Below are 24,646 nucleotides of genomic sequence, written 5' to 3' on the forward strand. Positions count from 1 at the left end.
GACCAGCAGGAGGCGATACACCTGCGGTCTGTGTGGGTCCTAACGCCCCAGCATATTAATGGGGACTCTATACTACTAAGTGAGTGCTGTCTTTCGCATGAGACATTAAACCGAGGTCCTGACTCTACATAGTTGTTAAATATTCCAAAGATTTTTTGTTATTTAGGCAAAATTTGTCCACTGGCCTCTGTCTATCATAGGCTCTTAACCATCCCCACATCATAATTGGCTTCATCACACTGTCGTTATTTAACTGATCATATTTTAATTACATTAATAACATTGATGCTGTAAAAGGAACCATATAAAATGGAAAGAAGTCACATTAACCGTTCACCGGAAGTTTATCAGTATGGGAAGAAACATAGCTCTGCATATACCCTATTATGACAAGATATGTGGGTGGTACGGTGGCTCAGTGGTTAGCACTGTTGCCTCACAGCTAGAAAGTTACTGTTTCAAGTTCCGCATGGATCAGTTGCCATTTCTGTGTGGAGTACCTTAAAGTTCCAAGATATAATCCTTGTGACAACTTCCGCGTATGGCAATGTGCAACTGTTTACTGTAGATTTGTGTCTCTGAGATGTGTCTGATAACTAGGTTCAAGTTTATATAGTAAAAATCCCAGAAGTAATTAAGAGCTGTGGTTCTTACCTGTCTTCAGCTTCACCTGTCTTCATTCCTCCTGCAGAGAGTGTGAATTTGTGGCTGGATCGCTCAGAACAGTCTGCGACACACAAGAAAGACAGAAATCTGGTCAGTGTGCATATGCACAATGCATTTACGTTTTTTCAGCATCTTCATTTTTAGTGCAATCAATTCACTCAAGAACTGTTACAACGAATGCAATGCAATTTGTAAACATTTCAGTGCAACACAAAAGTTAAATGTCACTATTGGTTCATGTCATATTTTACTGAATAAATGTAAAAAAGCAAAAAGGAAAGTGAATTATTTGTCCGTCAGTCTGATAGATTTAGATCACATTTGGCAGCAGTCTAGTGAGGTGTTAATGTCTGAGTCTCTGTCATCATGTATCTTTTTTTTTTTTTTTGTAATTTTCCCCAGATGGATTTCTTGAACAGCAGCATGTAAGTAATTTCACAGGTGCTCAGTTGGTTAGAGATTTGACTGGGCCACTCCAAGACATTAACCTTTCCGGTTTTAAGCCACTGCAGTCTGGCTACCGCAGCACGTTACAGGTCACTGTCCTGTTGGAATCTGAATCATCTTGCAGGTCCCAGCACTCATCTGCATTTCAGCACAGTTTCCTCCAGGGTTTATCTGGACTTAGCTTCATCCACTTCCCCCATTCATCCTTATGAGTTTTCCAGTACTGTCCCAGAGAAAGATCCCCAAAGTATCCACCATGCTTCACTGCGGGGATGCTTCATACTGCCTGAGGCTCCAAAATTTTTTGGTAATATCAGGCCATGGAAAATATCTGCAAAATGAAGCTATTCCATCCCCATGGGCAAACTTCAGCCTAGATGTGATATGAGTTCTTTCAACAAAGGTTTTGTTTTCACCACCCTTCTGTCAGAGAGATTGATGAATTAAACTTGCTATTGTCTAATGCGCTGAACAAAAAAAAGATATATATAGTGTATATAGACCATGAAATACTGGTCTGTTTCAGAGAGCTATATGAAATAATATAAAATAAAATGAATAAAAAATAAATTAAATATGAGCAATAGAAATAAATTATGAGACCCGCTAAATATTTCTTCAGGTATGGGTTTGAATAAAATGTTTATATATGTTTTATTACATTAAGGTAATTTCTTCCAAATATTAAATAAAAGTATTGTTGTTTGTGTGCAAGATTATCTTGACACACTGGGACACATCATCAGTGATGCATTCTGGGGTCACTGGGTGTTTTGGGTCTTTCAACATCAGACACCCTTACCCAGGTAACCCAGCTGAGGTTGATCAGACCCCAGCTTGTGTCCCATTAGCCATCACCCACGGAAAAGCCCTCTTTTTTTTCATCCATAGTCATCTTGTGGTTGAAGACTTTACAGAGTGAACGCTCTGCAAGCCCTCTGCAGCCCACCTCTACTGGCTCACAGTGTGTCTTCCAGCCCCCTTCCCAGCACTTCTCTACTTGCTCCTGGTACTTTTGGTTTCCCTCCATTTAGATTTTTTCCCACTGCAGAAAATGATAACTGGTCATTTTGGTGGTGCAGTGGGTACCACGATCGTCTCAGAGCAAGAAGGTCGCTGGTTCGATCCTTGGCTGGGTCAGTTGGCATATCTGTGTGGAGTTTGCATGCTTTCCCCGTGTTCGTGTGGGTTCGTGTGCGTCCACTGAATAAAACATATGGTGGATAAGTTGGCGGTTTATTCTGCTATTCTGCTTATTCTGATTTCGTTGAAACTTTGGTATTATGTGGTCTTAAAATGAACGTAAACATGATCATTTTATTTTAAATTGAGAGGAAATATTGTCGGCAGTTTACAGAATAAAACAATAATTGTTCTTTACATTACAATGCTTTAATACAGAGAAACTACGAATCTCTTTTTTCCTAAATGAATAGCGGCATAACAATATGTTTACCTTTCCTAGTCCCTATGTGTATGCATGTGCTGTAAGTGTGTAAAAGGCAAGGAGAGAAACAGAAAGAAGAGAAACGGGGGATGTGGGTTAATATGTGTGACTTGGTGACTGAGGATCATTACGAGATGAAAGGAATGATGTGCAGGGCCCATAATGAGACTGCAGTGTGATTAATACTGACACTGTGAGCTGTCTCTAATTACTCTAATTCAATCAGCCCTGTTCTACACACTCTCACACACACAGATAACACACTTACATAAGTGCACATCTACAATATCCTCGCGCTCTCTCAAATACAGATGTACACTACACTCAAAAAAATGAATTATGGCTTTAGTTGGTCCAAAGAATGTAACTATGTTTAAATTAAACAATTTGCTTATGTTTGTGTATTAAAAATAAAAGTGTTGTGTTGGAAAGAATTAGAAAAAGTAAGTTTTCACATTTAAACAGCTTGCTTAATTAACATGAATGAAAGGGAGTTGTGTTGCTTCTGCAGTACTGCATTTTGGTCAATAGGTGGAGTAATATCTGCACATGCGCAGTTTCAAAACAACACAGGAAGTAAGAAGATTTAAACCACAACGATCACTCTCAGCTCGGCGCCATATTATGGGAATCAAAAGATGAAGATTACAGTACAAATTGAGAACGTGCACAAAGCTTTCCCCAATGTGGACACACAGGTGAGATTTTTTTTTTACTTTTTATGTATTTATACTGAGGCTGTGACAACATTTGAATCATAAATGTACTCTCTTGTAATACTCTGTTGTGTTTGTGTATAGTATTGCTATGAAATTGCCATGTTCCCTGTGTCTTTTCCACATTATAAACAGATAAATGTATAGTTTGTTTTGCATTCCTGTGAAATTTTATACTTGGTATATATTAACTCCCCCAAAATAAAGTTACAAACGTTGGTAGTAAGGAATAGTCATGTTAGAATAGTCTAAGCTTTTCACTCATCATAGCACACGTGCTGCTGATAATGTGACAATAAAAGTGATTTGATTTTTTATTTGATTTGATAGTCTTTATTTTAAATGAGTGTCAAGCAGTTTGTCAAGTTTGAATGCCAGTTTTAATAACTTAGATAAAATTTATTAAAATGTGGTGTTGGCACATTGTTATTTATAATCTAATTGTATTATTCAAGCCTGTTAACTTAAAAAAAAAATCAGCAAAAAAGCATATGTGACACTTAAATAGTATGACATCTAGCATGATGACATATTTAATGTAAGCTTATTTGTTTGGTCATCTAACATGTTTAAATTTTTAAGTTTAGTAGTTTGCTATTTATATTATTATATTTTATTATTTTAAATCTTTGCTCACTCGCATCTATTTTCTCCCTCACAGGTTTACAGCTCAACCTCTAAAGTCCCATATCTGGCTGAGGAGACTGTGGATCATCCAGGTACTATGCCTTTAGATGCCTATTCACACATTAAAATGATGTACAGTAAAAATTACTAGTAATTTTAACTACTAATTACTTAGTTAATTACTAATTGTCATTTCATGTCATTTAGAACATCACCAGTGGAAAGAAATGCATCCTCAAAGCCCCTAAGTGAGGGAGTACATGGTAAGCTATTTTATTTTATTTTTTTAAACATTTTGTATTTTCCTCTTAAACCAATTCCTCCTTTCACCTTTGATCTGTTGGTAAATGTTTTATTTTTTACCTGACTTTTTTAGGATGCTGGGCATGATGAAGCGCAAACCTTGATGTGCAACACCACCTTATGAATCTACAGTAGTTACATTGACATTTAGCAAACTCTTTTGTCTAAAGTGACTTACAATTGAGGACACATTCAGCAAATCAACAAGAAGAGGCGATACACCCAAGATGTGCTAATTATACAAAACATTTTAAGAATTAAGAATGCTTCTACATGTGATTTGTCAAGCCCACACACTTGTGTGAAGCAGACTTCATGCACAATTTTGTTTGTGTGTGTGTTTGTTTTTTAGATATAGGGAGTGGTTGTAAGAAAGTGTCTGGTGCAAATGTGCATAAATGATGCAAGTGTCAGAGAGATGAATGTGTGTAGCTATTGCATGTTCTGTGATGGTTGGTCTAATTTATGGTGTAGTGCTGATCATGTTACTTTGCTTTAAAATGTTAATCTTTCTTTGAACAACTGAAGTGTTATCTGCTTTTTCAGTGTAAGGAAGGTACAGTATAGTTTACAAAAGACGACTTACTTTTTCTAAGTATATTTTTGATGAATCATTTGAAGGCAGAATATTGTTTTTGAATGTTTTTTGTAATATATGAAAAGTATCATTTTGAAAAGTGTATTTTATGATGTTTTTGTAAGCATATTTTTTAAATCATTTATTGTTTTCAATTTGCTTCATAGTTGTATTACTATAATTTTAATAGTATTAATATTTTAACTTATTGTAATAAGTGAAGATACAGATAAAGACAGTATTTGGATTTTGATAATCATTTTATTGCTGGAAAATGTGTAAAACTGTAAAAATGCTCTTAAATAAACTCAATGAAACGGAAACTGTTATTTTTTTATTTGGTTAAACATAACAATATCAATTTTAGAATAATTGAACTTAAATAACTACATTGATTAAAGCTAAATTATAAATGTTACGTTGATTGAACTAAACAACATTACATTACCTTTATGTAACTAACTTAAGTTCACTAAAATTAATATTCTTTCTTAAAGGTAACTTAACTCGGTTACGTGGAACCAGTGGACAAAAAAAAGTTAATTAACGCCAACATATCATTTTTTTGAGTGTAGGCTGCTGCGGCTTGTTCTTTTAAATGGGAGCTCAAGCGTCAGGAATGACCTGGACGCGCTGCACAGAAACGCAGTCGAGCGGTTAAAACGGAACAGAACTACAAATATAAACCGACCGTGTTCGCAGTTGAGTCACTTTCGTATACAGGTCCAGATATGCGTGTTTGTGTGTGTGGTAGCATTGGGAAACCCCGGCATGGTGTGTATGTGAGCATCTTTCTTGACTCGCTGGTGAAAAATCACTGCGTTGCTCTGAAGAGAAATCTCCCTCCTGTCGTAATTAGCTGCGCTGCTTGACTGACGACCTCGTTAACGAGTGGCATCATGCGATTCAATTTCTGCGTTTTTTTGTGCAGGAATCTGAAAGGATGTTGCTGCTGATTATCATAATTAAGACAGCTGATTTGTTCACTTGTACATGGGGAAGGATGGCTTTAATTAACCGAGCGGTTCTGGAATAGATTTGGACTCGACACTCGAGCCTGACACTGTTTACTCTGCACTGTTTACACCACGAACGAGTTCGATAAAATGGTTTAAGTGTTTTTTTTTTCCTGTCTCTTTCCTGCTGATATGCAAATATACAGCCCTACAAGTTAAATGATAATCTGTATTTGCTGAGAAACATACAAAGATACATTTCCCTGTTATTTTGTGTGGGCCTCCCCTGTTTAAGAAAAAATCAAACTCAAAAAATCTAAATAAATACGCAGGAAATGTTATTTCTTAAAGGGACAGGACACTTGAAAAAAAAATAATAATAAAAAAAAGTCATAAAAGGGATTGTTCAGCCAAAACTGAAAATGCTGTGATCACTTAGGTGCCCTTCTCCTGTTCAAATCTTATTTGAGTTCCAAATAGTTTGAACACATAAGTATATATTTTGAAGAATGTTGGTTTCTGGGACCCACTGACTTACATAGTAATTGTTTTTTTTTCTCTATTATGGAAGTTGACGGGTCATTCTTCAAAATATATATCATTTTGTAATTAAACTAATAATCACATGAAGGAGAATAAATGATAAGGCAATTTTTTTAGGTGAACTATCCTTTTGTTTGACACCAGTGACTTACAACACCAGTGATATGAAGGTCTAATATTGGGCTTTTTATGGGTTGCTTTGTGCAATTGAGTCTCACAGACTTTGGTCATTACAAGTTTTACTTTTATACAAAAAGCAGTTAGAAAACTATTTAGTTATACTGGTTTAAAATATTATAAGGGGAAATATTTCAGGACTTTTCATTAATGAAGTTTATTTACTGTCATTTTCATATGTTTATTATTATTTATTTTAATTTTTTTCGTATTTATTTTAGTAAATTTAGATGAGTTACATATTATGGCTCAGTGAGTAGCACTGTTGGCAATTTTGTTTGGAGTTTGCATGTTTTCCTTGTGTTTGCGTGGGTTTCTTCCAGGTGCTTCGGTTTTCCTCACAGTCTAAAGAAATTTGCTATAGGTGAATTGGATAAACTAAATTGGACGTAGTGTATGAGTGTGTGTGTGAATGAGAGAATGTACGGCTGTTTCCCAGTACTTAATTGCAGCTGAAAGGGCATCTAATGGGTAAAATATATGCTGGATAAGTTGGTGGTTCATTCCTCTGTGGCGATCCCTGTTAAATAAGGGACCAAGCCGAAGGAAAATGAATAAACATAATATTTCTTACTACCTAATTATTTCAATTAAATTGCCAGTGCAGTATTTTTTGTAAAAGTTTTCCATTTTATTTTACCCATGCATTATGCTCTGGGTTATTTTGACCCATTTTGATTGATCTAATTGAATTTTAGAAATGCTTACAGAATGTCTTTTTCTACACCTCGTCAGTTCAAAATGAGAGGAACTCCAATTTAAAATGATTTAATTAACATTAAAGTAAAAAATAATTAAAGACTTTTTAAAGTGTTATAAATTAAAATTTTTAACTTAAGCCTGAAACTTTCTAAATTTGCATTAATGAAAATGATTTTAAGCAGTTTTAGACTATATAAAATAAAATAACCATTTAGAAGATGAAATATTATTTTGAGTTGATGTCAGCAGAAGCTGATATTTCAGTGTATACAAGAGTCAGTGTAGTCTATATATATATATACATGCACATACATACATACGTACTTATGTGTCCAAGGTGAGAACAGTTAGCAAGTGGGACGAGAAGCTTTAGACATTACCGGGTGAAAGACTCTTTGTTGGAAAGAGAAGAGGAAAGGGGTCTGGGATGAAGGGGGGTTAGTCGAGCAGGATAATGCACTTCATTGTGTTTTGTGGAGGAATGTGCAGAGGTATGGTTCAAATCAATGCCCTGCACACTGCCATTGTCCCGCCCTTGGAGCCCCTTGCTACCTTGCCGACCCCCTGCCGGAATTAGCATGCTCCGCCCCCGAGCCTGTACTTGAAGGAAGAAAGCGATTAAACCGGACCTGAGGGTAATCTCTCCATTTGTGTGTGCGAGGCTGGACGTATAATAAGGAGCAGACGTAAGATGGGGCCCAGTTCTAGTCTGCCATGACTTGGCCTTAATTAGAAGAGACACAAACGGTGGGGTAGTAAATTAGTACTGTAACTGGGCTCAAGTCACTCCAAACCAGACGCACACACTAGCGCAGACATCAGAGAAGGACTTCAGGGTCAAAGGCCACTGACTGAAAGACGAAAAAATGCCACAGGAGGCCCACAGTCCAACCTTAAAACAGACGGAGAGACAATACACACATTCAGCTGGATCTGATCCATATCTGTCCCCTGCCTTCTTTCCTAAATACCCGCATTCACGCACCAGGGCAAGAAGGATTTATCAATAAGCGAAGACAGTTTCAGGGCAGCTCTGCAATGTTGTACATTTGTTGTTTTTGTCATTTTATATCTTGAAAACTTGAATTCAGTGTGATTTATAGGATAGTAAGCTTTGGAAGAAGAAGTTTAAAAGTCAAAATGAATTTAAATTACTTAAACTATACCATATACTATAAAACTTTAGGCTACAGAATTTTCTGAAAACTTTTTTATTTACTATAAATTACTCAAAAGGAAATAAAATCTATAACAGGGGTGGCGAACCCGCGGCTCGCGAGCCACTTGCGGCTCTTTTACTGCTCTTGTGCGGCTCAACCTCTCGCGCGATTTAACATACATTAACCAATTGACTAACGCCCCATTCACACGGGGCTTCTGCGTCTCTTTCTGCTTTTGTGTGGCTCAACCTCTTGCGCGATTTAACATATAATAACCAATTGACTAATGCCCCATTCACACGGGGCTTCAGCGTTGCTCGCTGCAGAAGCTGGGAGTAGCTCAACTTTTCAAGCACTTACGGACGCGTTAGCCAATCAGATCGCTGTATGCAAATACACCTGCTAGACAGTGGCCTATTGCTGACTGAATTTTATTTTCTGACGCTTCCATTCAGACACGCCTTCAGTCAAGGGTTGACACTGAAGCCCCGTTTGATTGGGGCGCAACACGAGTGACGTGCAGTTCGTTAATATCAATCGTCATGGTAGAGTCAGGAAAGCGTACAGCTAAGCGTAAATACGAAGATGAGCGCAGAACATTTTAATCTGAATGGGAGATATTCAGTTTTGGAAGATTGTGCCCGTTGAGAGATATCCCAATGTCAAACAGGCTGCACTCAAACTGTTGTCAATGTTTGGGTCAACTTATGTCTGTGAATCACTTTTTTCGACACTGAAACTAGTGAAATCAAAGCATCGCTCTGTTCTTACTGACACACATGTGAAAGAGTTACTACGAGTAGCCACAACTGAATACGAGCCAGACCTGAAAAAGATTGTGGAAACCAAGGAATGTCAGGTGTCCCACTGAGTCAAGTAAAATGAGGTAGGCTAATTTAAATCCATGAAAACTATTGCGTTATATAATTAGGTGTATAAGTTATTGTGACAGATATACTGTTGTTTGCGCATCTGTTGTGTGGCTCTTTGCAGTGATAAAGTTTTTTTTTGGCTCATCATGCCAAACAGGTTCGCCACCCCTGATCTATAATAATGCCAATCTACACACTTTAATGACTTGAATACAGAATATAGGCATATTTTTAATATCAGAGTTCTAAAATTAATATTGATTTAAAGATATCTTGATCACAGATATTGAAATTCATCAAAAGAAAACATGACTGATCATTGTAATCTTTGAGAACACAATTCCTTTATGATACCTGAACATTTGTTATCCAAAACAAGGTGATATAGGCTGCATCTGAAACCACCTACTACTTAGTAGGTACTGCGTTTGAATTTAAATGTACTACTTGGCCGTTAGAAAAGTAGGCTCTATACAGTATGAATGTGAGCAGTATGAATGGAACTCAGTTGTACTAAACTTGCTATACTTGCGTTGCTTTACTCCCATTCATGAATTCTCTCACTGGGCATCATGGGATACCACAGCATGCATGGAATGCGCACTTTAGAATCTCGCCAGAAGTAGTAGGACATTCAGGCTCTTCTTGCATACTGATTTCCGAATTCTATGAATTATAACATATCACTGAGCTTGCATGATTTTGGCATGCTGTCTGGGGAGAGGGCTCTGAGCTCATAAGATCCTCAAGCCCAGGGTTTCCTCCCGTTGCAGGGCGAGTGGGGAGTTTGAGCCTAGGTAGATCTCAAAAACTCCCCTGCTGTAGTAGCTAATGAACAGTTAGGGATTGCCCATAAGATATAACTACTTACAGGGAGCACATCTATGATGCCAATTTGGATTAGTCAATTGGCTTAAGTTGTGTGACAGTGAGAGGAAACCTGGGAGGCCCAGGTGTAACCCACGTGAGCACGGGGAAAACATGTAAACTCCATACAGAAACGTTGACTGGTTTAGTAAGGACTAAAACCAGTGACGTTCTTGCTGTGAGGCGACAACGCTAACCACTGGGCCACCGTGCCACTCATCTAAAAAAGGGGAAGGAGGAGTAGGGGTGGAAAGGGGGATTCTTCAACACGAAGATGGCTTTGATATGGAACTTGGGGTATTTATAGTAATCACGGAATCGTATGATTGGTGAATCATGAATTGGCTAATGCATAACCAGCTGTGTTCGATCATAAGCATGTGATCTTCTCGAAATTAGTTTATAAAATAACCCCACTTAATATAGACTCTAGATATTTTATTCCCAAAAATCCGCAAGGAAGCTCATCCACTGACGAAGATGTGTCATAATTGTGAGAAACAGTAAGATATTGACTACTTGTTTGATCAGGCATGCTCTCGAGCTCTGCTCACACATATACTCACCTGTCTGTGTGCGGGTGAGGTATGTGGATGCGTGTAAGTGGTGAGGTTGGGGGAATACAGGATTGACTATATTTAATTAGTGTCAGAAGATGTGTCCCACTGGAGATCACTAATTAGACTTTTACATGCTGATGTAATTACCTGAGAGTGCTGAATATGTTTCATTTAATACAGCCCTCCCGTTTCTAAACAGCCGTTCTGAGCAGGTAACATGCTCAACCTGTCTGTTTCTGAATATAGGGCCCTTTGATGCAGCTCCTTTGAGAGGCACTCAGCTGTGTCTAGCCACATGGCCTTGTAGAACAGCACAACATTGAGGCCAGCCTTGTACAAACAAGACACTGTGGTACGGACGCATAACTGAGAATACATCCTGACTCTGTATACAGGACTGTCTTTGTGATAGAGTGGAAGGGCCTACGGCGCAGCTCCGCAAGGAGGCCCATTCCAGTCCCCCAGCTATACTGTAGAACACTCAACTTCAATTTCACAAAAGGACTTATCTTGGTCTCCCAAATGATGGATCACCTGAGAGAAAATAATTTATCTGATCATTGACTGGCTCATGCAATGCCAAACCTTTTTAAAGATGGAGTAACTAGTTTTGTTTTCAAGACCATCTAAACTGAGAGTGCCCAAACACTGTCATGCAGAATTTAGATGGAACCAACTCCAACAGACTTGCCTGGAAGTTTCTAGCAAGGCCTATATAGATATTAAGATTCCAAACTTAAGCCAAAAAATAGCACAACAACTAATGCTAGCATTTTGGCTTTTAGTGGTACACAGGAAAGGAGATCAAAGGCCATTATATGATTGGCTGATGTGCAGCCCACATGTTACAAGTTTGTTGTTACAATTTTTTCCAATGATAAGCAATACAGACTGTCATCTCTCAATAGTGACACTACAGGACTGTTTACACCAGTTCACTTCATGCGTTTTATCTGATTAAATAGCCATCTGATTTCTGAAAACGGATCATTTACATTTGACCACATGAATGCATCTAAATGAATATGATTCTGATCTTCAAATCCCACGCTATATTCAAATATAACAAGGTTACCTCGACTAAGGCATTTTATTCAATTTATTTTATTATTTACATGAATGTAAGCTATGTAAATTATTTGGCATTCAAGTTATTTTATATGCAGGCTGCAAAACATCATTAAAGGGTTTAAATTAATAAATAAATTACTTTCCCAAAAACAAAACAACATGCCTTTGTACAGTAAATGAATGCAACACTATATTTTTCTATTATTATTCCGCTCTCTTCACAAAGATGGCTACAGGTGTGTACTGCGTCTTATATTACTGTAACAATTACATTTCACCATTTCAGGGTCCAAAATAAAATGAAACAAAAAAAAATGTAAATAAAGCAAACATCTCAAACTCTCAACTGTGGCCTTCTGTTGCTTATGTATTTGCGCTTGTATATCTGACGGTCATACAGCCCATCTCATATTTAAATTTTTTTATTGTTTACCGAAGGAGTAAACTTTACATGTGTAAAGGTTTTAACAACCAGATGCATTTAGACCTGTCCAGTTTTGTCTGGAAACCACCTCCTGAAGTGGTCTGAGCAATCAGATTTATATCTAATGTGAGTTTTGGAGGACATTTACACCTGCCCATATCATGATCGGACACCTATCTGATAAGAAAAACATATGAAGTGACCAGGTGTAAACAGCCCCTTATGTCAGTTTCTTGTGTAATTGAAGACCTTCATTAGCTTCTTCAGGTGTGTTTAATTTGGAGTTAAGCCCTGCAAGACTGTGAACCTCCAGGAACTGTTATGGATGTGCCTGACTCTAGCCAAGACCAGGTCAAGACCAAAACCAGAATGTGTAGAGACCATAATTCTGAGAGGTTGAGACCAATATCAAGAAAGAGGTCTTTAAAATTTACAACAATCGGAGTAACATTTGCAAACTTTCAGATGAAAATATTGTGGGCAATACAGGCCACTCTACTGTCAGTACTATAGACAGAAGTGACAAAAGTCACTGTCAAACCTAGCTACATGAACCCGCTGCAAAATCGAAATATTTTGTCCTCATATAAAATCTGATGCTGAATTAAATAAATGACCAAAAACAATGTGATCACATTAAGTGATCAAAATTCTGGTTTAGACACTTCCGACCTGAATTAATTAAAAGTAAGACCTTGACTTTGAGGGGTTGAGATCAAGACAATATGGTGCTTTAAAAAATTAGTCTTGGGTCCTAAAACAGTAGTGTTAACACTATCAAAATTATTTTAGCAGGATTATTTGGGGGTAATAAAAATGTATTAAACATCTTTAAATGTGACTACACATCTGGTAAGTTACATGGCTTCAATAGATTTGTTTTGAAGTAGTTTTATTGGCAAGTTATGGTGCCATCCCCAAATTTGTTGCACTGTATGAGAAGAAACAGCATGATTATTCATCAAAACCACATCTTAGTTTACATGATAAAAGAAAGTCCAACTGTATTGGCAAAACAAGGTGTTGAAGAAATCAAACAATTTTGAACTTCTATAGTATCCGTTTGTATCTCATAACAAACTTCTTTATCATCTAGAAGGGGCTAATTTTTTTTAGACTATTTTGTATGCAAGCATGACACCTTCATAAAATTCTGTTAATGTGCTTGGTGACAATGGCCATTGTGAAAGAGTCCTTATGCAAACAATTGAATTGAACCAAAACTGGAACGCCTTCCGTATGTAACAAGGATTTGGCGGCAAACCAAGCAAACCCCACACAGAAGAGAGTTTAGAGCAGCGGCGCCGCCACAACTCGACATCTCACACCAGTCTGCCATTATTGCAGCACTTTTCACAGCGGTTGTGGGCCCTCGCGGCTCGGCGCTCGCTCAGACCACAGCAGTGCCCCAGCCCCTAACAGTCATGGCGCGGCCATGCGGCGTAATTTAAAGGTTCGTTTTAATTGATTTCTTCCCCGAGAACATGTTTTCCGCCTCAATACAACCCTTTCTTTCCTCACCGTAACACACTCTCCGACTGGTTTTTGTTGTGTGCTTTTTTTTCACCCCCCCTCTTTCTTCCAGTTCAGTCGAAAGTGCATTAGCTTCCAAACAGAGTAATGTCGGTTCGATTGTGAATCGATTGTACTCACCTCCCCACCAGCCCCTCCGCTTGAGGGGAAGAAAGGCTAAAGGGAGGGAGAAGTGTTTGTAAACAGCGCCATAGCAACCGCTGCCACTCTGACATTGGACCAGAAACCCTCAAAGAATGGACTGTTTTCTTTATTTTTACATCAGCGTGTACAAATGTCCTAATATAACTTACACAAACATCTATAATAACAGTCCGCACACAGAAAAATGTGTAAAACATCCAATCAAATTATCCATTATAAAGCATTTGATAGCTACTTTATTGGTAAGTAAGAAAAGGCTAAGTAAAACAAGGTGACTACACAGGTTAAGGTAAGGTTTTGAGATACGTTAAGGATTAGTTATCACTAGGGCCAGACGGAATCTGTGGATGTTTTTAGCTATTCCTGCAGAGAATTTTGGTAAAAATCTGCGGATTTCTGCTGAATTATTTTGAAAGTATCATAACTAAAACCTTAATATTGGGAATACAAAATAATATCTTTTAAAGTTTTATTTAATGTTTACAATCCAAATACAATCAGATCCACTTTATTTGGTAAAAAAGCAAGTCTGTCATATAATATATCTACTAAAAAAAGAAAATATTACTTAACACTGCGTTGTACATAAATCAGATGAACATTTTCATATTAGTCAATAATATTACTGTAATTATTTAAAAAACTGAATAAATATAGATTTACACACATTTACACAAGTAAATAAACATAATTAATGATGGGCTAACAATCTGCGGAATTCTGCATGCGCAGATTCCGTGTGGGCTTAGTTATTACCCAGTTACTGCAGTTATTAAAGTACATAGCATAAAATAAATCAAGTGAAACTGCATGTTTTTGCAGGGTGACACGGTGGCACAGTGGGTAACGCTGTCACCTCACAGCAAGGAGGTTGCCCAATTCGAGCCCCAATTGGGTCAGTTTGCATGTTCTCCCTGTGTTGACTTGGGTTTCCTCCAGGTGCTCCGGTGTCCCCCACAGTCCAAAGACATGCAGTATAAGTGAATTGAGTAAGCTAAATTGGCCATAGTGTATGTGTGGGTGTGAATGCAAGAGTGTATGGGCGTTTCCCAGAGCTGGGTTATGGCTGAAAGGGCATCTGCTGCATAAAACATATGCTGGATAAGTTGGTGGTTCATTCCAGGCAGGCACTTTGCATTATTTGAGGAATTATGTATGTCCATAAGCCAAACTTCAATAGTTTTAAACATATGCGAGTACAATGCTTTAGCATTATGTACTTAATGTACCTTACAAGTATCTTCCATAGCTGTATAGTCAACAAACGAGGAAAGGTACCAGATCTCTCCTGCGAACTACAATGTCCAATTCTCAGTCTGCACAAACAAGCCATAAAAATACCAGAGGGACACACAAAATCCCCCATGATTCCCCCCCTTCATCCTATACCCCTCTCTCCGTCTCTTTGTTACAAAGAATGCTATTCAGTACCCAGTGACTTCTCTTACAAGGCAGAGGCCATCTTAATGAACAATAGCCTGCATGAAAACAAAAGGCAGATTATTAAGTTGGAAGATGAGGGGGGAAGCATGTAAGAGCAAGAGAAAGTGACAGAGAGAAAGAGAGAGAGACGTGGCAGTCTCTATGGCCAGCCACACATCTGGTGGCCATGTGTGGCTTTGAGTGCTAATGATGGTCTTCCTGAACTCTCCACAATTAACTGCGGCCCAAAGAGAGCGTCTCTCCATGGCCCAACAGAGAAGGGGGGGGCGACAGGACTGCCGCCACTGTCCGTCTCGGGCCTTCAAAGACCGGACACTTCCACTTCCACCAACAGTGGCTCAAAACTAACTAACAACCCATAAAAGTCTTTAACAGTCTTCTGCAGTGCTTTGAACAGACAACTAGTCATGATTCAAGCGGTCAGTGAAAAGTAGTAAGCAATAAAAAAAAGTTTTAAAAGACGACAAAAACATTCCTTGCAACAAGATTATAGTGTCCGTGTGCATGACCTGCTCTTTGGTTCTCGCTGCAAAAGAAACCACTATCCAACACGTTTGCCATGAGCGCCAACGAAGACGTTAATTTGTCCATTCTACAAAAAGCATCCAGTCAATTTGTCTGGGTTTGTATTCCCAATAACCGCGCTGAACTTGCTTATGCTCACAGGCACCTGGATTCTTGAAGGGGGCAACACCTGGTCAAGGTTTCCATCCATTTCATTCAGGATGACACTCAATGCAATTACAGTCGTTTTGTATAAAAGTGTGGGAGGCTTTCTTCTCAGGATATTGGCTCCACATATTCTTCTCAGATATATGGGCTCCATCGTGGTGATACAAATAGAAGATGGCAAAGGAAAAGAGACAGAAAGCAAAAGGAGGTGGGGGGATTTGAGGAAAACAAAAAGCCAGACGAAGAAACGATATGAACTTTAACCTGTTAATCAAAACTGCACTGTAAGACTTGATGCTTTCAACACAGATTTCAATTATTTTCAGTTGGTCCACGATCACAACGAAAATCACATTTAAACCTGGAAGTAAACTATTTTAGGACTTTGAAAACATTAAAACAAATAAGCATATGTGATTCCTTCACAGATTTGCTACAATACACTCTTTAACAATTTTCAAAAGAAGGTTTAAGTTTCTGAGAAGGTTATATAGAGAGCAATTCACACCTTAGATTCCTGGCCTGTAGATGTTTGTGTGTCTGTAAGTGTCAAAGAGCCACAGGGAATGAACAGAAGACTCCACCATTCAGTCATTTTCACTTTGCGTCTCTCATTCTCCATTTTTCAGAGTGACTGCGCACAGAGGGAACAGCGCCAGATCAATACTGCTGAACTTCAGTCTTCGATCTCCTCAGTGCCTTACCGTTACCACGGAGACTGCAGCTTCGGTCCCCAACAAGCGCCAACCGCTGGAGTGAATAGCTGCGTGTCCAGTGATCGGCACTTTGCGTGGTTACTTTGCACTCTGGGTGGCAAATTCTGAGGGATTTTAAACACGATATCGATAAAGGTAAAAAAAGGCTATTCTGATGTGTTAAAGTAAAAAGTGAGCTTTTTTTTACGAGTTCCTGAGGGAATTTCTGATTTTCTGCATAGGGGTTTCCTCACGTAGTCTAACATGGCTAGACTTTACAGAGTTTCCATAAAGTCTGATCCACTTTGCCGCTCATTCAGCCATGTTGATAGACACATTAGGGAAGGGGTCTTTCTTCTCGGGGTCAAAATCACCATTTTTATTCATGGCATTGACACTTAAGCCTAATTCCAATTTTATTTTTGTACCCCTACCCCTTGGCCCTTAAAACAAAGTGTGATGGGGAAGGGCTTCAAATTTTACCCCTAAGAAATGGGACACCACCATTACCCGCACATGTCTGCATATATCATCGCGATTTCGTGCTTCATATGAGATTGCTGATGGCGACTGCTGTAGTTATTTCACTTGCATTATTTTCTTGGTATTTAATTTCAGGAAATCACTGAAGGCATATATCTTCTTATCATAACGATATATTGTGGCAATAAGATTCTAACTGTACTGTGCATTTACTCTGTGGCTATATTAATCTGTGTGAAAACACAAAAATAACATTAACATTATAGCAGACACTGTAAAAAGGTCATTCACAGAAACTAGAGTTTTCTGACAGGCTATCCGAGTGTCAGAGTATTGTGGGATTACTATAAGGAGTTATTATAAGGGATTATTATTATTAGATAGCGAAATTTTGCAGTTTTTATTTAAGTGTTTTTTTTTTTTTAAAGCATGTACAAAATACTAATTTGTGCATCTCCTGACTTTCGTGAGCAGCCATTGTAGATGGTGTATTCTCTGCAATTTTTCTACTCCTTGGTTTCGAGTGTGGTCCTCGAATTTTCATTCGAAGGTCTATCTAGCGCTTCCCCTTTAGCCCTACGCCTTCAAGCTAAAGAGAATTGGGACACCCTTTCACGTGCTAAACGAGGGGTAGGGGAAGGGCTAAAGGGTTCAATTAGGATTGGGCCTAATTGTCGTTAATTTAAAAAGTCTCACATACTGTAAACTAAATCAATGTAATGTTTAATGTTAATTATTTTCACATCATATCGTGGTAAAAGTTCTCACCTTTCATATGGAATAGACAAAGGTTTTTTATGAAACTTGTGGTTTTGCTTCAATGACTGAATTCAATTCCAACACATGAACACATTAAAAAACAATAACTTCAAGGCATTTCCAGCTTCTTTAAAGTAAGGCATGTCAAAGGTCCCCAAAACACTTCAGACAAAAATATTTATTAATCTGTGTTGGGAGGTTTATCTATTGCTTTTGATATTTAATTTGCTATTATTATTTATCAAAGTAAAATATAAATGTAACATATTTAGGATTGTTTGCACTGAATAAGTAATCTGCACCCAGTTATCTTGAACTGGAGTACCTTGTGTTTGTGTTCGCACTGCTGACCTGTTCACTGACCTGACTCGACAATAAGCGTAATTTGATTTGTGGCATCTTTACTGTCATCTTGGTGTGGAGATCAAATTTTTGAGCCAAATGACCGCAGCGAAGCATCCACTTCCTCTGCTGCCATGGCGATGAGCCGCCACAGTGACATGGACATATGGGGAGCATCACAAGAGATCACTGATTCATAAATACGTTCATTTTAAAACACTTAATGGATGATAAACACAGTTCTCTTCACTTGTCCCATAGCACGCCTGCATGTGGAGTATATTTACACTGCTTGTAATTAGGTAATACAATTCAAACATAATCACATGCTCAGATAAGCTACTTAGGCTATGCAAAACAGATGCATTATGGTTCAGATTCTTCACAAATCAAAATAAATCTCTCATAATGCCTTTGTTTCACTGTGTGGGTCAGGTTCTGCCATCATTGTTGGGACCAAATGCCTCCGCATGGAAAGTAAAACCTGAAATCAGCTTAATAAACATAATAAATTATGTCTTAGTGCAAATTACTGTAATGAACTTATGAAATGTCCTAATTAAAATCTAAGACATTCGGTTTAGGGTTTAAAGAAAGATTAGGGGAAAGAAAATATAATTAGCTCAATACAAGTCAATGAAAAGTCTGTGGCACAAAAACAATTTGTGATAGAGACAAGTGTGTTGTGAACTTTGCACTCGTTGAGTGCCTTACTAACGGGCTAGCTGGTACGAAATGTATGTTCAATCGATAACATATCCTTTTCTACTCCCTCACAAACAATCATTTAAACAATTGAAACAAGTGTTTCAGTAAGAGATTCACCAGTTGACTAGCTAAAAAATTTGAACCAGACAATTTGCATAATTTTTGGGGTATTCTGACCTTTTAAGCAGATCTTTGTCCTGGACTTGCACACAAACTGCGTTGCAATCGTTTTCCAAAATGTCATTTTGTGGAAATATTACAAATAAAGGTAAAATATTTGTAGAAAATAAAGAAATAATTAAAAATCACCCCATTCTGTATCATATAAAAAAAATTAAAAATTTTAAATAAAAACTGCTGATGCTACATGCATTTAGTAAAAACTATGTAGGCAGATTTGTAAAGTTAATTTCTTTTTGGCATTATTTATTTGACTTCAAAATATGTTTTTTTAATAACCATGCATGTATCGTTTATTTGAAAAAAAAAAAAAAAAAAAACACACGCTGCATGAGTTTTGTTCTTATGTTTTTTAATGGCTGCAAAAAATTGCAGGTGGTATTGGAATGAACCCATTTGATTACATTTGAAGATCCAAATAAGCCGTGACAAATTAACAAAGCTCATTCCTAATTTTTCAAAAGAAACCAAAGTATTATGTCAACAATTATGGATCCCAGTTTTATTATCTACAATATGAGGGGTGTCAAGCTCACCACCTGGAGGCCGCATTCCTGCATATTTTTTACTTCCAACCCCATCCTTATGCCACAGTCACACTAAAGTGTGAGCATATGAAAATCTGTCCTACTGCACTGGGAGGAGGGGCAAGATTAAACGAGATAATTCGACATTAAAAAAAACGATCGATTGGTCCATATTGAAAATTACGGTCCAGAGACATCTTGTTTTGATCTTTTCTTGGTCATGTGATGCGATTTCGTAGTTCAGAGTTCATCAAGCTTGAATTTTGCAACATAGCAACATGCGAAACTGTGCTTGTGTTGCATTCACATGCGTACGAATGGAAGTCTATAGGGCCAAAAGGGCAGTATGACCGCAGCTCTACCTGTAAGTTTCAAACGAGATTAAAGGACCCAATTAGTTTGATCAGGTGTGTTTAATTAGGGTTTAAGCTAAACTGTGCAGGGCAGCCACCCTCCAGTAACCCACCAGTTTGACACCTGTGCACTATACTGTCACGCTCGAAAATATCAGACAGACAGAACTCATTCAATGCAGTTTACTGGATCAGAGTGATTGACAGAGGTTAAAACATCATGATCTGTTTTGTATTAACTATTGTTTAGTAATGACCCAAATTGTAACGCACATTTATTATAGCCTCAGAGTATGGATTTTATTTATTTATTTTAAAAACAATTGGATCTAGAGATGAGGCTAATTTCAGGAGGTGGTATAAAAAACAGCACTTTTAATAGGAGATTTTTTTTTTTTTTATAAATTAAACTAAAAATGGTTTGAAAATGGAAAACTCTGACAACCTTGTATTAGGCAGAAAAAAGTCATTACTTGCAGAACTGCCCCCCAAAAAGGTATCAGTACTGATGAGTCCAAGAAAAAAATTGGTATATATAAACAGATGTCAAGGTGTGCACTCACTTAAATAGCGATGTAAAGGTGCATGCGTGAAAAGTGCCACTGCTCTCAGTAAAACAGTGCAGGGTAACTACAGCAGCAGGTAACAGTTTCAAAGAGGATCATATTCTTGATAAATATTACAGCCATATATTGAGAAAAGGACAGGCAAGACAGAGACGAAGTGAGCGTGTATGTAAATGTGTGTGTGTGTGTGTGTGTGTGTGTGTGTGACCATGGTGACGGAACTGTAGATCCTCTTTGCTCTGGCACTAAAACAACCATCTGCTGAAGCTTTGTTTTTCAGACCTGCGACAACAACGAACCAGCTGTACGAGTCTGCGGGCATGTGCGCCTGTGCCTGCGTGTGCGCGTGCAATATGAGTGAGCCGGAAAACAAGAACACGAGCAGAAGAAACGAAAGAGACGAACACCTGTGAGCTGCCAACACGATTCACGGTGCTAGTCACCTCTCGGTAATGAATACATTAAGACCAGAGTAGTGCGTCCCAGTGCACCGAAGGACTCCGAAATGGCCAGTTAGCGGCCCTTGCGCAGTATAAAGCAAGCTGCTCTGTTCAGTCAGGTTGCGTTTTATTCTCCTCTGACATAAGAGGCAACAAAAGCAAATTTAACCTTGAGGAATAAACAGCACAAGTCTGAATGTGGGCCGATCTTAAAGAGGCTATTAAGCATGATGGATGGTGCTTTAATCTGCATGCAAAAATAATTGTCTTGTTGTTTCATCTTCCGTCTTCATTATATCTGAAACTCGGCGAGGACAAAATGACAGAGAGGTGAAGTTATGCAACGAGAAGAGCTCTTTTTACTGTTCCGACACACTGTTTAGTCTGTTTTCTATCAAATTACAGTGTTATTACAGAACAAGAAAACAGCAAAAAAAGATACGTCTGTGTGACGTTTGTATTGGTCTATTGAAATTTGACTATATGTATCAAAACATAGGGAAATTATTACCCTGATTGAAGGAAAGTGAACTCAGCATACATTTGATTCAAAAGGAAGGGAAAAGGACAAACTCATTTCAGTCTATTCAATATCAAGGGACTCTTAAGAGAGTTAATAATATATTTTTGAGTAGTATATAACTCCAGGGCTCTTAAAGTTCATACCTCCTTCACAATGAGTCTGTTTACAGATTTCTATGAGTGACTCCAGAAGGTCATTCAGCACATTGGGCATCATTTCTAAAGCCTGCGTTTGAATAGTGTGACTTTCACAAAGTTGCTAATGGAAAAGTTTGAGCAACATTGAGTGACACCCAGCGTTTGTTGCTTTGGTTCTCTGGATATTTCAGATGTCTTACAATAGAAAAAGGCAGGTCAGCTCAAGTCCCTGCTCTGTGTCTCCCCATCTGAGTACAATGAGGTTCACATGAGGGCACATTCGAGCCTCTGGCTCGCTGACGGAATAGAGAGAACAGCACCTGATAGACTGAAGTGATGACTCAATGAAAGAAACTGAGAAAGGAGCAGAAAGGCCATGTATTAAACTCAAGACAGTGATTACGGTAAAATGCAAGATGCAGACCTTTTCTATAGCCCTGATGAAAGTAAATAAATCTGTTTAGTAACACTGACTAAGTGGTTTATTGAACAGCAGGAAAAGTAACTTCTATAGACAAGCATATAGATGCAATAGCAGCCACAACCTGCTTCACTTGAGTATTGTGATTGTACCAAATTAAAATACAGAAGTGGGACTCCGTTTTATGTATAGGTCAGACTGAGAAATGTGCTTGATGTGGGTTCATACTGCCACTGTTTGGGATTGACAAACAGTGCATTTCATTTTTGGAATAATTGGAAATTTCCTGTTCACACTGCAGCTTAAAAAAACAAACAAACTAAACAGCAAATTAGAATCACTCACTGTACTTTGATTTAGTCCCGGTGCCATCAGGCATCCCCACAGCAGAATGAATCACCGATTACTCTGAAATATCATATGAAAGATGCCCTTTCAGCCACAACCTGGACCTGAGAGTACACTAAATCGTGAACACTCATACTCTATTTAGTTGATCAAATTCACCTATACCACATGTTTGATTGTGGAGTTTTGTCCTGGTCCAGCCGGGACATAAACAAGCAAACTTATTGCTGTGAGGTGACAGTGCTTACCACTGAGCCACTGTGCTGCCAAACTTAACATTTAAACATACATTGAATTCAATTTAATTTAATTCAAAACTATTTTTTAATTGGACTTTGACCCCAAAAATAGTTTTTATTGTGAAGAACCAAAACATGTCCACCCCTTTTAAACATTCTCTAATTGTTGTGCAAATAAAATTGTCTGCAATCTTTTGTATCTGTAACCTGCAACATTTTACAAAAAACAAAAGCTCAACTGATCAAATTCGCATCAAGTCTTTTAGGGCTTGAAATTAACCTTTTTTTCTTGATAGCACCAGTGTTCCTAACTTCAAAAATTTAGGTGCACCAGACAAAATTTAGTCGCACCCACCAAATATTATGAGCACCGTTACTACACATTTTATATTAACAGATTTATTGCATTTGAAATCAACTCTAATCATAACTAACAAATAAATAAATCTGTCTAAATCTGTCAGTGTTGTTTTCATTCTCTCATATCCAGACCTTTACACTCTAAGCTCCCTGTCATCGGAACTGAGTGATTGACAGTTGATATTAACCAATCCATTCACGTTCTGTTCTAGCACAATGGGCCAATAAGAGAAGCGCTTGAAGGCGGGAAAAGCATTGCAGACTTTGTTAACTGCAGCAAGTTGACATGTCAACTATTTTAAACCATTTTTGAGCGCTGCGTTTGGTGTTTTTAGGTGCACAGATGCATAATATGTGAATGCCTTCTAAATCCGAGCATGTGGTGAACATTTTGCAGTGAAAACTGGTCGCATGACAACAATTTTATGCACTCGCACAAATGCTTCCAAATATATTTTGAGGTCGCATAGATACCATTTTGGGCGCATATGCGACCAAAACAGTCGCAATTTCAAACCCTGTCTTTCATTTGTCAAATTGAAATTCAAGGGTTGACTCACACAAAAAGGGAAAACTCTGTTAATTACCCACCCTCTTTCAATCCCTCGAAACCTTCATTCAACTTGGAACACAAATTAAGCTAATTTAGACAAAATCTGAGAGCTCCCTCATCCTCCATAGACAGCAACAGTCCCAAAACATTCCAGACCCAAAACAAGTCCATAAAAGGACCCAAAAACATAGTCAAATTGTTCCATGTCACCTCAGTGGTTTAACTGTAGTCATAAGAAATTCCTAAAAATGCATTTGTGAGCCAATTTTTTTTTAAACATGACTCTACATCTTCTCTCCTACCACAGGTCATCAGGGTGTGCATCTACTACAGGCAATACAAGTAGATTAGCGTAAGCGCTAGCTTTGTGTTGCCCATAATAAATGCACATTGTGATCTGATATGGAAAATTGGCTAACAATGTTAATTTTATTGTTTTTAGAGCTTTGTATAATTATAGTTGAACCACTGAAGTCACGTGGAATGCATTGAAAATGTTTATGGACTTTAATTGTCTCTGGACTCTTGCTGTCTATGAAGGGTAAGAAAGCTCTTGAATTTCATCTAAATATTTTAATTTGTGTACTGAAGATGTCTTGATGGTCCTGAGGGATTGGAACAACATGAGGGTGAATATTTAATAACAGAGTTTTAGTTTTGTGGTGAGCTAACCCTTAAACAAATAAAAGCTTTTATACCTTGAGAATTTGAGTTTGTTGTGGACTAAAAAAATCAAACTGGCAGACAGCTTGATCCAAAACTTAAGATGACACACAAATCATGTTCATCTCTGTAAAAAAAATGCATGAAAATCAGACATACACTAGATGTGAAGGCCATCTCACACTGACTCACATGATAGTTTACATAGCAGGTCTTTGAGATCAAAGATCGGAGAATGTACAGGTGGCTTTCAGTTGTTCCATAAACATCAAAAATGTGTGCGAACATTGTGGAGTCAAATAAAGGACTAAAAACCATAATCTGCTGCTGGGTGAATGTGGCCTAATGGATGTCAACCAAAAAGGTTTATTGTAGACGTCAAACAAGTTATTTCATTGCAATATAAACTTATAAAGTCTTATTTGAGCAAAGATGAACTGTT

The 24,646-nt window shown here is 37.9% G+C and overlaps 1 protein-coding gene and 2 long non-coding RNA genes across 33 annotated transcripts in view; 2 read left to right on the top strand and 1 right to left on the bottom strand.

The window, feature by feature from the left end:
* Positions 1-24,646, bottom strand: part of sox5 (SRY-box transcription factor 5) — a 234,835-nt gene that overhangs the window by 92,617 nt on the left and 117,572 nt on the right. For all 31 annotated transcript variants that reach the window (XM_073946570.1, XM_073946562.1, XM_073946553.1 and 28 more), the window contains one exon: positions 655-727. In XM_073946570.1, the coding sequence (XP_073802671.1) occupies positions 655-680 (26 nt within the window). In that variant the 5' untranslated portion in view covers positions 681-727. The remainder of the gene's footprint in view (positions 1-654; positions 728-24,646) is intronic.
* On the top strand, positions 692-23,081 carry LOC141381617 (uncharacterized). The gene is made up of 4 exons (XR_012402058.1): positions 692-756; positions 1,069-1,091; positions 16,537-16,758; positions 20,788-23,081. It is a non-coding gene; the product is annotated as an uncharacterized lncRNA (long non-coding RNA).
* Positions 3,163-5,100, top strand: LOC137491396 (uncharacterized). The gene is made up of 4 exons (XR_011011385.2): positions 3,163-3,258; positions 3,938-3,995; positions 4,111-4,166; positions 4,280-5,100. It is a non-coding gene; the product is annotated as an uncharacterized lncRNA (long non-coding RNA).

The sequence above is a fragment of the Danio rerio genome, chromosome 4, assembly GCF_049306965.1.
Source record: "Danio rerio strain Tuebingen ecotype United States chromosome 4, GRCz12tu, whole genome shotgun sequence".
Taxonomy (NCBI): Eukaryota; Metazoa; Chordata; class Actinopteri; order Cypriniformes; family Danionidae; genus Danio; species Danio rerio.